This window comes from Sceloporus occidentalis, unplaced genomic scaffold (assembly GCF_023333645.1).
Source record: "Sceloporus occidentalis isolate IW3139 unplaced genomic scaffold, rSceOcc1.0.p SCAF_1, whole genome shotgun sequence".
Lineage (NCBI taxonomy): Eukaryota > Metazoa > Chordata > Lepidosauria > Squamata > Phrynosomatidae > Sceloporus > Sceloporus occidentalis.
In genome coordinates this window covers 84,068,707-84,083,190 of record NW_028316981.1, presented here as the reverse complement: position 1 = coordinate 84,083,190, position 14,484 = coordinate 84,068,707, and the positions used below count along the sequence as shown (strand labels likewise).

Sequence of the window (14,484 nt, the reverse complement as noted above, 5' to 3'; positions counted from 1 at the left end):
AGTAAAAGAAATGTGTGTGGTGTATTAATCTGGGTGTTGGACTGAGAAACCAGAGTTCGAATTCCCACTCAGCCATGGAAACTCAGTGGGTGGCTTTGGGCAAGTCACCCTCCCTCAGCCTTAGAGGAAGGCAATGGCAAACCCCTTCTGAGCAAATCCTGCCAAGAAAAACCTATGATAGGGGTCACCTTAGGCCAAGACCACCATATGTTGGAAATGACTTGGAGGTACAGCATACCGCAAGAAGAACAAATGATTGGTGTCTGAATAACAGAGTTCAATTCTATTTTAGATACAGACAAAGATATGGGTAGTTATTTCAGATCAGTATGTGAAATGGCCATAATCAACATCCTTGGTCTCCATGTGGTCTTGGCTTCATGACTCATCTATTTTCCCAGTGTTCCTAAACTTCCCACTCTCCTTGCCTCTTTCCTTCAGTTTTTTATGTTTTTTCTCCCTCATGTAGGTCTTGTTACTCGTTTGCGATATGCCGTTTCCTGCTGGAGAGCAAAGGCTCCTGCTACTGCTGGGCTAAGCTATGGTAAATAGACCTGATTTATAGATGTAATTTCTTTGATGATTTCATTCTTGAGGGAAGCAATGAATATTTTTAGTAATTTTTTCTCACTGAAAGAAAGTGCTTTTGAAAACTATTAGCAGTTCAGGTCTTATTTTGTGCCAAACAACCACATTCAGATTTTGTGTAATATAACATTCTACATAAAATCAAAGATTCACACTGATGTAGGATTCTCCTTGTCATAATCTCCTGACACTTGAGAAACATGTTTTTCAACCTTTTAAAAAAAATCTATATTTTCAAATATTCTTTCCATCCTTTACCTGGCTATATTGATTTGACCATATTTTTTCATAAATTATATTGATTTCACTTGGTGTACTGAATCAAATAATCCAAATGACTGCACGATATGATTCCAAACTGTAAGACACTCAACAACAAATTGGCCAAATAACTGAACATTTTCTATGTTTTACTGCCAAAAAAAAAATTATGACACCTTAAAACATTAACAAATGTATTGGTTCATAAGTTTTAACATTTCAAAAATTGGACTGCAGCAATTTTTAACATGCAACAAAACTCCTTTAACTTTATCATATCAGAACGTTCCATAAAGTTCCGAAAACATTTCATGACAGAACGTTCTCACCCTGGAACGCTGTTGGAACACTTGAGCTCAGAATGGGAACTCAATGGGACCCATACTGTGCAGTAAACTTCACTATGTTGCGTTCTCATTTGGTTCCCGGAACGTTATTATAATGCTGTGCGATAAAGTTCCTTATTGTTTTTAACCTGGGAATGGCGTCATTGAATCCTACTTCAAGAAGGCATATAATATTAGAAGAGACTTAGGCCTGGTATACAAGGGCGCTTTGTGGCATGGTGGCACCGATAGTAGGGTCACCGCATGATCCCAAACCCTAATATGTACAGGTGCTGGCATAATATAATAATAATAATAATAATAATAATAATAATAATACTTTATTTCTATACTGCTCTTCCGAAACGATCAAAGCAGTTCACAGATCTGTAAAAGTTATACATCATAAAAGTACACATCATAAAATATCTTTCAATAAAACTAATAAAACCAACAGCGTATAAAAACAAACATGGAATCTATCAATCGCATTTAACCTTTTCTATCAGAGGAGACATTTTCTATAAAGAGTCCAAAGGGAAAGCTAATTGGAAGAGGGGGGTCTTTAGAGCCTTTTTAAAGGCATCCAATGTAGAGGTCATACGAAGCTCTTCTGGAAGTTTATTCCAATACATTGGTGCAATCGATGTAAATGCTCTCTGGTGAGTTGCTACCAATCTCACCTTAGGATGTACTAGTGATGGCGAACCTATGGCACGCGTGCCAAGGGTGGCACATGACGCCATTTCACCAGGCACGGGGCAAGGGAGAAGGCGGAACGGGCACGTGCCTGTTCCACCTCCTCCCTGCCATTTTCGGGCCTCCTGCTGTCTCTCAGAGAGAGCGGAAAGCCAGAAAATGGCCCCTGGGAGAAGGAGACAGAGGCATGCGCATCTGGCTCCTCCTCCCAGCCGGCTTCCCTCCCAGCTTCCCTTTCCTCCACATGAAAGGGCCGAAGAGAAGGGGGCTGGGACGTGTGCCCAGCCTCCTTCTCCTCGGCTTCTCCTTCCCCCGCTCACCCTCCAAGACCCACGGCAGCACTGCCATGGGTTTGGGAAGGAGAAGAGGCTCCGTGCTGGCTTCTCCTTCCCCCGCTCGCCCTTCCAGACCCATGGCAGCGCTGCTGTGGGTCTGGGAAGGCGAGCAGGGAAAGAAAAGGGGCCCCAGCTGGAGGCCAGGGAAAGGGTGGGGGGAGAAGCCCTGCACCTGGAGAGCGGAAAGCCCCGCCCCTGACACACTGTCCCCCCTGGGGTGTAAGCCCCGCCCACAGCACACGGTCCCTGCCCCCAGGGGAAGAAGCCCCGCCCCGGCACACAAACCAAGAAAGGTTCGCCATCACTGTACTAGTAGGTTTTTCCCTGATGTTCTGAGAGTGCGGGGTGGACTGTATGGGGAGATACGTTCCCTCAAGTAAGTCAGACCCAAGCCATTTAGGGCTTTATAGGTAATAACCAACACTTTGTATTATTCCTGGAAGCTAATAGGCAGCCAGTGTAGAGATCTTAGTACCGGTGTTATGTGGTCTGACCTGGAAGTTCCAGCGACCAGTCTGGCTGCAGCATTTTGAACTAACTGAAGCTTCCAACCCTGGTACAAAGGTAGCCCCATGTAGAGCGCGTTACAGAAATCCAAGCGAGAGGTTACCAGTGCATGTACTACAGTTTCAAGGTCCTTTCGGTCCAGACAGGGACGCAGTTGGCATATCAGCCGAAGCTGGTACCAAGCACTCCTGGCCATCGCATCTACTTGAGATGATAACTGTAGAGATGAGTCCAAGAGTACTCCCAAACTGCGGACTTTGTCCTTTAGGGGAAGCGTGACCCCATCCAGGACTGGATGACAAATTTCCCTGCCAGGACTTGGGGTACCTATCACAAGTATCTCTGTTTTCTCTGGATTCAGCTTGAGTTTGTTTTTCCTCATCCAGCCCATTAATGTTTCTGGATGATCTGACCCAGCGGCTTCATGTAAATGTTAAATAGCATGGGGGACAGAATGGCGCCTTGAGGGACACCAGATGTCAACTCACTTTTACGAGAGCAACTGTCCCCCAGCCTCACCATCAGCATCATGCATCATGGCGGCCTCCCATCCATATGGGGATAGCCATGATGCCGTTGCCAGTGTACAGCAACCAGATGTTACTGGCAGGAAGTGGCATCATGGAGGCACCCCTTCCTGCTTCCTGCATTGCAAAAAAGAAGCCACTCTAGGCTGCTCTTCTTTTTTTTTTTTTTTTTTTTTTTTTTTTTTTTTTTTTGAGGCGCATCTGTGCTGCAGCATGGGGATGCTGCAGCACAGACACAGGGCTTACAGGGGCAGGACAGAGACTCTCGTCTGTACTGCCCCTTAAAAACAGGCCAGTGGGGTCATTTCTTCATGTTTTGCACTAGCAGTAGCTTCTAAGTCATCCTCAAAGGCAGCCCTACATAGAGTGCATTGTAGTAGTCTAATAAGAAGTTACCAGTTTGAACTATTGTGACTTTGGCCCCATTCCCACTGGCGGATTTGCCCTGGAAGGAACTGGGCAGATGCGGGGGGGGGGCCTCCCAAATCTCTCCGTAAGCAAGTGCCCACTACAAATCAGGGGCATTTTAACCCGAATGCCCTCTTGGGGAAATCGGGTTTAACAGGAAGGTGCCTGCTGTCAATCAAGCGATCATCATAGGTGACGTTTCCAGCACTCATTGGGGCATTGGCAGTGTGCTTCCCCCCTCCTTTTCTTTTAAGGACCAGGCACCACTTGTCAAATTTAAAAACCTCCTCTGTGTGTGTGTGTGTGTGTGTGTCTGTCTGTCTGTCTGTCTGTCTGTCTGTCTGTTGTGGGCATTTGGGTCAGTGCAGGTTATGATCTGCCCTTGACCCCATTTTCAACCCCAAAATGCAAGCTAATGCCATCTCTGCATCCTGTATTCCCCCCCTTACCACCCCAGAATGCCTCATACGCATGTAATAATAATAATAATAATAATAATAATAATAATAATAATAAATTCCTGACCTCGGAATGCCAGAAAAGGATGCAATGCCATGCATTCTTTAGGCTACCCCTGAATTCCTCAGAGACAGTAGCAAAAAGCATGTATCAGTTTGCCCAATTGGAAAGAGAAACTTTTGTAACATTCAAATTGTAGCATTCATTCGCAAAGGAAAAAAAGTTATTTTACAAAGTACTCTTTGGAACATTTCCCCTTTGCTGGAAGCGGGGAAATGAAAGGGAAAGTGAAGCAGCAGCTAGCCACTATCTATATATCTACATGAAGCAAAAAACATGTGCATTTTTTTGCCAAAAATAATTTAAAAATATATAAAAATAGGGGGGGGGAGGTGCCTGATGCGAGCTCCGTTCATGCCCTGCCTTTGACCTGAACTGAACTGACCCTTTTCTTCCTGCTTACATTCTCTTCAGAGGAGGTTTGCCATTGCCTTCTAATGAGGCTGAGAGAGAGTGACCTGTCAGTTCCAACTAAAGTAGACTCATGGAATCAATTGGGAATAAAAGGGAAATGCAGCGCAGGCATTCTGATTGTATAATTGATGTATATATGTACAGTACAAGGGTTTAAATTGGGAGGGATGGGAGTTAAGCACAATTGGTGGAGATTATCTTGTCATTATTCTGCGAAAAAAGAGGAGTTTGCCAGCCACTTTTCATTGATGGGGTTTTCCATGAATGAAAAGCTGCTGGAAAACTCTTCTTTATCCACGGGATAATGATGGGATTATCGCAACATCATGTGACGTCATCTAATAATCTCTGCACATTTGTGTGAAACTGACAGGAGCATCGCACTATGCTCCTGTCACTTTTGCCCATCTGAATATCTCTCTAGTCTCAGAGAACCAAAGAGTGTTGTCTCATCTCAGAATGGAGTCCATCATCTGCAAGAGGAATAATGACATCTTGGACAACCTGAAAACCTTTACACAAAATAGATGTTACACTAGGGCCTCAGATTGGAGAGTTTCAAATGACTTCATGAATCAATCTCATTCCATTATAATTCTGAGTATCCTAACTATGGCCCAGTACAAATGGACCCTAAATGACGCCCTCGTCATGTGCTAGGGTTGCCTCGGAGTGGAGCGCCCACACATCCCACAACCCTAGCACGTGACTAGGGCGTCATTGCTGTGCAGTGCCATATAGATTGTGCGCATAGCGATGATGTCACTGCTGTGCTGCATCCAAATGGAGCAGTGCAGCAGTGAAATGTTCATGCCGCCGCAGGCTGCTTGTGGAGGTGCAAAAAAGAGCCACTTTTTAGCGCTCCTTTTTTGCTGTGCAGCAGCGTCATGCAATTTGGTTGCTGCGGCACTTCTACGCAGCAACAAAAGACGTTTGTACTGGGCCTATACAGTCGGCCCTTCTTATACACTGATTTTTTTATACATGGATTCAAGCATCCGCGGTTTGAAAATGTTCAAAAAACATATAGATTTCAAATATCAAACCTTGATTTTCCATTTTTATAAGGGACACCATTTAGCCATGTCATTATATTTAATGGGACTTGAGCATCACGAATTTTGTTATTCATGGGGGATCTTGGAACCAGACTTCAGCATATAACAAGGGTCCACTGTATAATTAAATACATTATCAAGGAAATAGCTGTGTTAGTCTAATACCTGTACAGCAGAAAAAGAAACGGGAGGAACTAACAACACCCTTAAAGCTAACTGATTTATTTCAGCATGAGCTTTCATGAATTATAATCCACCTCATTAAATGCTTTCACATCAGTAGATATAAACAAGTATGCTTGAAATTACAATAGTTCATGTAGAAATAAATATTAAAGGTGCTGCTAAATCCCCTTTCCCCATCCTTTTTCCCTTTTCCTAACTAAATGCAACCAAAAACAATTTTAAAAATATTGTCATATTTACAGGATATTGTAACAAGACGCTTGCTGCAATTTTTTTTGTTTCCCAGAGAAATAATTGGTTTTTAAAAGTGTATTACTTCTTCCATATCCTAGGAAAATGGATGATTAGCCCTCAAGAACTAACCTTTGAGCAAGAGATTGGTGTTGGCCAATTTGGAGTGGTGCATCTTGGCTATTGGCTTGATCAGATGAAAGTGGCCATAAAGACTATTCGCACAGGAGCAATGTCAGAAGAAGACTTTCTTGAGGAGGCCCAAGTCATGATGTAAGAAGCACAAATGACATGTCAAGGTCTATAACTTCATGGCGAGCTGAAGCTATAGAGCAGGAGTGGGAACCTGCAGACATCAGGGGAGCACATTGGTCCCCCCTGAGACCTTGGAGGTTTGCACCACCCATCAGACTCATGTCTGCCAAGTTTTTTTAAATAAAATCAAGAAAAGAAAATAAATAAAAAGTATTTTTTGCCTCCACTCTCAAGGGAAAATGGGGGCATTTTCACCAAGTTTTGGGGCCTTCACAGGCCATTTTTAGGCCCAACAAGAAGTGAGCAGAAGTCATTTTGTGTTCACCTCCTGTTTCAAAAGAGACTTCTGTAGTGACTACAGTGGTTGGAGAGGGGGCAGAAACATGGAGCAAATGCCCCCATGCCCCTAGAGGGCATTTTGAGGATTAAAATAATCAAACATTTTCTTAGTCCCTGGAAGGCCCAAGGAGGCTCCAAACATGAAAGAAATGAACTTCATACCCCAGAGAGCCTTTGGAGCTTTTAAAAAATAGGGGGGGGGGATTACCTCTTGGGGGCCTGGGGGCTCATGTGTGGCTCACAGGCTGAACATTGACCACTCCCTGCTTTAGAGTAATGTTAGAGCATAGAAAGCTGGCGTATCTTGCTCCATCTGGCTCATCTACCATGTGTCTCCAGGATAGTCTTTCTGAATTTTCCATGGAGATTCCAGGGACTAAATTTGAGACGATGTACATCTAAACCAGATGCTCTACCATTGAGCTAAGTGTCTAGTCCAGCTTAATGCTGCAGTCCTTAAGATTTTTGATTCAGAAACTCTTTTGAGAGTTCTACAAACTTTTGCTGTCATTTTGAGGTAGTATTTTTCTAGCCCTCATGGTCTCAAAGGAATGATAAAAAATGTAGCCTTAACATTTCTAAAGATCAGAAACTAAAAGATTCTTGTAAAACCCTCAAAATTTTAAAATAGCCAATTATAAATGTAGGGTTTGGATCTTATATTTTCAGGAACTAGATATGTTGGGGAAATTGCATGAGCGTTTTAAACAAACTTCTCCAGTTCCTAATTTAAGTTTGCCAAGGCTTTTAATTGGTGGAAAACAGGGGGAATGGCAATACAGTTTTGTTTATGTGCCCAAGCAGTGGGAAATTGATTTTGGTTTTCAAGTGTGGTGAGAGAAGTGTGTTATGAAATTTTCCAGGAGCTTCAGTATCTCCTCTCCCTTAATATGTTTACAGAACCATTCCTTCAGATTCATTCTCTTGCTCCTTTCTTATATGTCCTGTAGAACAAGCCCTTATATCAATTTCTCCAAAAGACTAGACATGACAACACCGATTCTTTCTTCTGTATCAACAGGAAACTGTCTCACCCCAAATTAGTCCAGCTGCATGGAGTCTGCATGCAACAAGCTCCCATGTGCCTAGTGTTTGAGTTCATGGAGAATGGATGCCTGTCTGATTTCCTCAAGAGGCAGCGGGGGAGCTTCTCAAAGGAAGACCTCCTGGGAATGTGCCAAGATGTGTGTGAAGGGATGGCTTATCTGGAACAGGCGTCTGTCATCCACAGGGACCTGGTATGTCAGGGTCATGTCTATGTCTGTTGTAAATAAACCACTAGCTCTACAAAAACAAAACAAAACAAGGAAACAAAAATAGAAAGAAAGCCAAATGATCAACAATTTATAATCCTTAAGTCTGGAATAATTTGGGCTGCCTCAAATATTTTTTCATCTCCGTAACTGAACTGGAAGTAATGGCTGTGACCTGGCTTGAGGTATTTCATAAAAATAATCTTCATTTATAAAATATTTATCTTTTGGGTTTTTTTCTGTCCTGTAATGCCATTGTTCTCATATCTATTGATGCTTTAATGCCAGTTTCTCCTTTTGATTGCTACTTTTTTTGCAGCCATATATGTGGGTCATTCCAGACATTTGTAAATCATAAACCAAATGGGATATCAAATCAGTTGTCACTAAGGACTCTTTCACATTACACAACCACTTCAACTGCCATTAAACTCCATCCTGTGGAATCTTGGGATTAGTTGTTTTGTGAGGTATGCAGAATTCTCTGCCAGAAGGTTCTCTAATGCCTCCCCAAACTACAAATCCCAGGATTCCATATTATATAGCCATAACAGTTAAAGTGATATGAAAGTGATATAAATGTGTAGTATGAATGAAACCTATGTGATATTTGTCAGGGAAAACAAAATTGCCATAGGCTGGGTATTATGCAGCCCTCCAGGTACTGTTGGCCTGTAGTTCTCAATATTTTTCACCATTTGCTGTGCTGGCAGAGGACTGTAGGTACTATAGTTCAACAACATTTGGAGGCTTGTATGATTCCCACTTCTGCTAGAGCATGTGAGCAAACTTTCTTGGGTGAGTTCCATTCAATAGGAGATTTTCAGATTTTCAGGAAAAAAGATGGGAGTAAAAGGCATACTCCTGGCTTAATCACACGATCACGCTGAAGATTTTTCAGACACATCACACTCATCCAGGACTTATCCAGTGAAGATCCAGGAATGCTCTAGCAACAAACCATTCCTGGATCTTCACTGGATAAGTCCTGGATGAGTGCGATGTCGTCTGGAAATATTCAGTGTGATCATGGAGTTATGCTGGGAGTATGCCTTTTCCCCACATCTGAAAATCTCCAGACTCTTGAAAGTCAGGGGCCATGTAGTGAACAGTGTGGCGTAATTACACTGCCCTCGGTAATTAAATTGGGCTATATGAAGACAGGGCCTGTAAGAAAAGCAAGAGAGAGCAGGACTAAATAGTTATTTGCACAGCCAATAATTGAAAAAGTGTCCAAAGATGCGCCCTGTTTTTATTTTTCAACATAGCCAAAAATACCTCTTTAAAAAATGTATAGTTTCTGTTCAGCCTTACTAATATCCTCTGTTTCTCCCTTCTCCATAGGCTGCTAGGAATTGTTTGGTAGGAGAATTCCAAGTTGTCAAAGTGTCAGATTTTGGAATGTCACGGTAATTTGAACCTTGTATGCATAACTAACCATTTATTCCATGGCTGGAATTCCACTGATGTTGTTTCTTCCTTTTGAAGTGCACTGAATACCAAGCTCATAGTAGCAGAAAAACCTGCATTTGATCTGGAGCACTTGTCTGTTCCATTCTTAATGTGACATCCTGTAACTCCTGCCTTCCACTAGAGCTATTTAAAGGACAACCAAAGGTGCTAGACACATTATGGCTTAGCAACAGATATCTTTTGCCCTACTGCCATCTTCCGCCTGATTTTTTAGCTTTTGACATCAAAACTCAATAAATGTTGTGCACAGAGACAATAACGAGATGTATGTGAATACTACAGGAAATGATACCTTTGTTATACCACATTCAGCCTTGTAAAACAAACAAAAATCCACTATGTCATCTGTAAACCACTTCCTTTTTTAACTTCATCTACTATTTTCCAGAACTGATTTTACAAGTGATGAGCTAAATATGTTCCACTTATATTTTGTGGCTCACTGCTTCTTAAGCTGTCTAGTATGGGGGACTGGCAGTTGTTTCCACATCACACCAGGGACAAGCACTGTTTGTGGTCATTGGCTACAACTATTTCTTTATTTCTTGGAAACTCTCCAGTGACCAGCATTAAACAGTTAGGGACCAAGACTGGTCCACAGACCACCACTTGGAGTAGCATGGCTCTAGCTCAGCCTGATTTTCTCCCTTTTCCACAAACATTTTGGAATTCTTGCTTTTCTAAAGGTGGTAAATACCTGATAATGCCATGGCTGTAGTGTAGTATAAAATCATATTCTCTTACAAATAAGGTTACAGTACTGCCCACTGTATTAAGCCAGGTAAACAGCAGAGCATGGAAAATATACTTTGTGGAATAACAGATACCTAGTCTTCCAGGTAGCATAGCTGTATCAATCCTTGCTGCAGGACACTGGCAGCTGTAGTCCAAAAATGTAGCTTTCCCAGCTATGGTTCCTGCAAATGACACTGTTCAAACAATTATATTGATAGATATCAAGGAACCAGAAGCAGTGGACTATTTAGTTAGACTTTTTGATGCATATTCTGATTACATTTGCACTTTGCATATAAAGAAGCAATTTGTTCTATGTCAGCATAACACACTACATCAAATGAATACTTCTGTGAGTTTTTGAAATACATCTTGTCACAGACTTGTAGTGTTTCACCATGTGCAGTGGTATCTGTGTAAAGCTTTGATAATTGGAATACTGATTTATAATGTTTGTCTGTTCTAGGTATGTTCTTGATGACCAATATACCAGCTCCATGGGTACCAAATTCCCCATCAGGTGGTCAGCGCCAGAGGTGTTTTCCTATAGCCGGTATAGCACCAAATCTGATGTGTGGTCATTTGGTAAGAGCTTTTAATTTTAAAAAAAAAACCTACAATTCATGCAGTTCTTCAACATCTTTGCCTGAAAAACAATCTAGTTTTAGTAATATTACTATAAGAAGTTTCCATTTCTTCTCTATAGCCTTTTTTGTGAAGTTTTTTTAATAAAGCTATTTCAAACATTTTTATTTTAAAAAACCCCCAATAGTAATCCATATTTGATTTAATGTCTTCTATAAACAAGGGGAAAGTTTGCAGGTGTCAGCATTCTTTGTGAATTATTATCACAGAATTCTTTGTGAATTATTAAACTATTTTAGTACGTTGTTGTTGTTGTTGTTGTTGTTGTATGCCATCAAGTTGTTTCCAACCCTAAGGCAACTCTATCATGGGGTTTTCTTGGCAATATTTGTTCAGCAGAGGTTTGCCATTGCCTTCCCCTGAGGTTGAGAGCATGTGCCTTGCCTAAGGTCCCCAGTGGGTTTCATGAATAATCCTGCTCTCCAGAGTCACAGTCCAACATGTGACATGGATGAAAATATTGACAGCATGAGAACTAACCTGTATTTGCAAGTGAGCAACTGAAGAATACTTTAATACTGCATTTTCTTCAGAACCAAAAGGGCCCTGAGAGTACATTTCTTAAGTGTATAAATGCTTTCAGAATGCTTTAAGAACAAGTATTACTCAGTAATACCAGACAAAAGTGGACCAACCACACAAAAGTGGGGTGCCTTATCCTACTACTGCAGGAAGAGGTGCCTCTCTGTGCTTGAGATCATGGGTTGCCAATGCATAACAGAAACGAACATAGATTTAGCCCAGAGACAGGACTGTCTGACAACACATATGACTTCTTTCATAGGAGGAAAAAATGCTTTACTGCATCAAAATGAAATGTTTCCATTTTGTTTATTGTTTTCAAATTGATGCCTGTTGGTTTGGAAGATTCTTCTCATTCATATATAGAACAAGAACTGTTCAAGGATTTATTTTAGTCCAACTGAAACATATTTTCCTTCTGGTTGGTGTTTTCTTTTGTTTTTCCCAAATGTTTTAAAAAGAGCCAATTTGGTTTTTGATTCCTGTGAAGGTGGGGACTCAGTAACACAAGAAAGTTTATGTCATTCACCTGAGACTATCAATGGTGAATCAGTCACAAAGTGTCAGATAACATTTTCTGATTCTAATGTAATTGTAGATGTAATTGTAGCAGCAGCTGCAAAAGTAATGGTAACAGTATAAAGAGAAATGACTTGAAGCGAACTTGAGTCCTATGCAGGAAGAAAGGTGGAATATTAATAGATAAATAAACACCAAACAGCAGAATGTATAGGCAGGCAATGGCAAGCACACAGTGTCTCCTTACTCAAAGAACCAGGAGATAGATATGTCTACAGGAAACTCTTTCAGTTTCTTTGGAAAAATCATCTTTAGCATTAGGCAACAGATTAGGAAATGGATCATGAAGAGACATAGTACAATATCACACTACACTGTTATAGCTCTATTATTCCATTCTAACTGCTATGGCTGCCTCCTGTGGAATCCTGGGATTTGTAGTTTAGGAAGGGGCATTTAGAATTCTCAGCCGGAGAGGTACCCACCCGATCATATATAAGGATTACCAGATTGAAATGCTCCACCCTTGATTATCACGGTATGAATACTGGATGATTAGATGATGATTTGTTATTTTATTGGATTAATAGTAATTTTAATGTTTTACTGATGTATCTATGTATTGTGCTGTATTTTTACTGATGAGATCCTGCTTCGATCTGCAGGGAAAAGCGGGAAATATAAATAAACTATTATTTATTATTATTATTAGGCCCCATTAAACTACAAACCTCAGAATTCCACAAAAGAAGGTCAATTATCGCATTAACATGACTATACTTTGTTGTTGTTCTTATGTGCTTTCAACTCAATTCTGACTTAAGATGACCTTCTCCTAGGTTTCCCTTGGCAAGATTTATTTGGAGGAGATTTGCCATAGCCTTTCTCTCATACTGAAAGAGTGTGACTTACCCAATGTCTTTCTTGTTTTGTTTCAGGTGTATTGATGTGGGAGATATTCAGTGAAGGGAAAATACCTTATGAGAACAAGACCAACGCTGAAGTGGTAGAAGACATCAGTGCTGGTGCCCGTTTGTATAAACCCAGACTGTCTTCCAATACTATTTACAAGCTCATGAGAAGTTGCTGGAGTGAGGTCAGTACAACATACTTAATGCAAGAAGGTGATTAGACATGGACTTCTAAAAGGGAATCCAAAACAACAGTGACCTATTTACTCTTGGGTGTCTTCCATAGAAGTGGGGTGATGAATCCACTCCAGGTTTTCCTGTGAGCATAAAATAAGCTATCCAAGGTGTTGATTTGTTTTAAGGAAAGAATTCAGCACCTTGGACAGATTGCTTAAAATTTGGATTAAAACCTGGAATGAATCCACTGTAGGAGCCACCAGCTGCTACTCCTTTGAATAATGTGTGAAGATTAAATAAACTCCAAATTATATGAAAGATGGTTTGCAAGACAGGATTCTCACTGACACTGAAACTCCAAGGATGTCATGATGGCATACTATTCCAAAGGATGGAATACTAAAGATTGGAGGGAAATTATACAGGCAAGTAGTATATTGTTGTGATCCAGCCATTGAACACATTCCACAGAGATTCTAAAGCAGAAGAGAATGGCTTATGCAAAGAACTGCTCAGGAGAAGCTGACCTCAGACATCCTACTTTTTCTAAACCTGCCTGGTGCCCAATTTGCAGAGGAACAATCCATCCTCAACCGGGAGGGGGGATTTCTAATTAGCTTCTAAGGCCAGATGCTCCATTAGGAGAGGGATCTAATTCTTTCTGCTTTACTTACCAGTACACATCAGTTTCCCAAAGGCCCTCAGCTCCTCTTAACTTAGAAAACTCTGGGAATGCCCAATGACAGCTGAGTCTAGGACTTCATGCCAAGTTTCCCTTTAAAAATATTGCCAGCTCACAGCAGAGGCATGGTGCAGTCAGAAGGTCATCTGATCCATTATTTAAGGTGCATTAGCTGGTATTCCTTCAGAACTTTTTCAAGTCAAGTGTATACTCAGTGACCTGCCTGGAAACCTCAGCTCTGGGTAGTTTGTGTGTGTTCCCAGCAGCTTGTAAGTTACAACTCTTCAGCTACAGTTTGTTTCAGATCTTGAACAGCATCTATGTACTATTAACACATCCAGAAGCACAGGGAAAATATCAGTATCTAGGTTATGAAACCCTAGGAAATAGGAACTGACTTCTTGGGAATAAGAACTAACATAGATCTCAAGATGTTTCCATCTCTGTTCACATATTTTCTGATTTTCCAGTTTCTGTGCAGTAAAGCTCTTGGCTGCTTTAGGCTACTTATCTGAGGAACAGAAGAGAAGTGTACCAAAATTGTGAATCCAGAATCCCTGGACCCATGGCAGACCTTACTTGAACCAGCACCATTCTCAAACTACATGATCCATAACTCCACAAACTCCTTCTTGTGGGGAGAGGCATACGTACACAACTTTATGAACTTGGGAAGGTTCTTTTTTTGGGGGGGAGTGTTACAGATATAACTCAAAAAGTAATTTTTCCAAGATCTACTTAATTCCTACAGTTCAAAACTTCCTCTTCATACATACGCATACACACATCCAGTCTCTCAGTGTAGAGAGCTAAACAGGCTGTAGGGAGGCAGGCATGAACAGAAATCTAAGCATCCCACACATCAGGATATGAGCATGATGGTCTGCATAGAACATTGTAACTGTGCCCATCCC

General features: G+C 41.2%; 1 protein-coding gene across 1 annotated transcript in view; it reads left to right on the top strand.

Moving 5' to 3' along the window:
* The window catches only part of LOC149321742 (tyrosine-protein kinase ITK/TSK-like), a 42,708-nt gene that overhangs the window by 25,164 nt on the left and 3,060 nt on the right, over positions 1-14,484 (top strand). The window contains exons 11-16 of the mRNA XM_089501349.1: positions 470-544; positions 6,161-6,332; positions 7,675-7,891; positions 9,251-9,315; positions 10,581-10,699; positions 12,739-12,896. Coding sequence (XP_089357475.1) covers positions 470-544; positions 6,161-6,332; positions 7,675-7,891; positions 9,251-9,315; positions 10,581-10,699; positions 12,739-12,896 — 806 coding nt within the window. The remainder of the gene's footprint in view (positions 1-469; positions 545-6,160; positions 6,333-7,674; positions 7,892-9,250; positions 9,316-10,580; positions 10,700-12,738; positions 12,897-14,484) is intronic.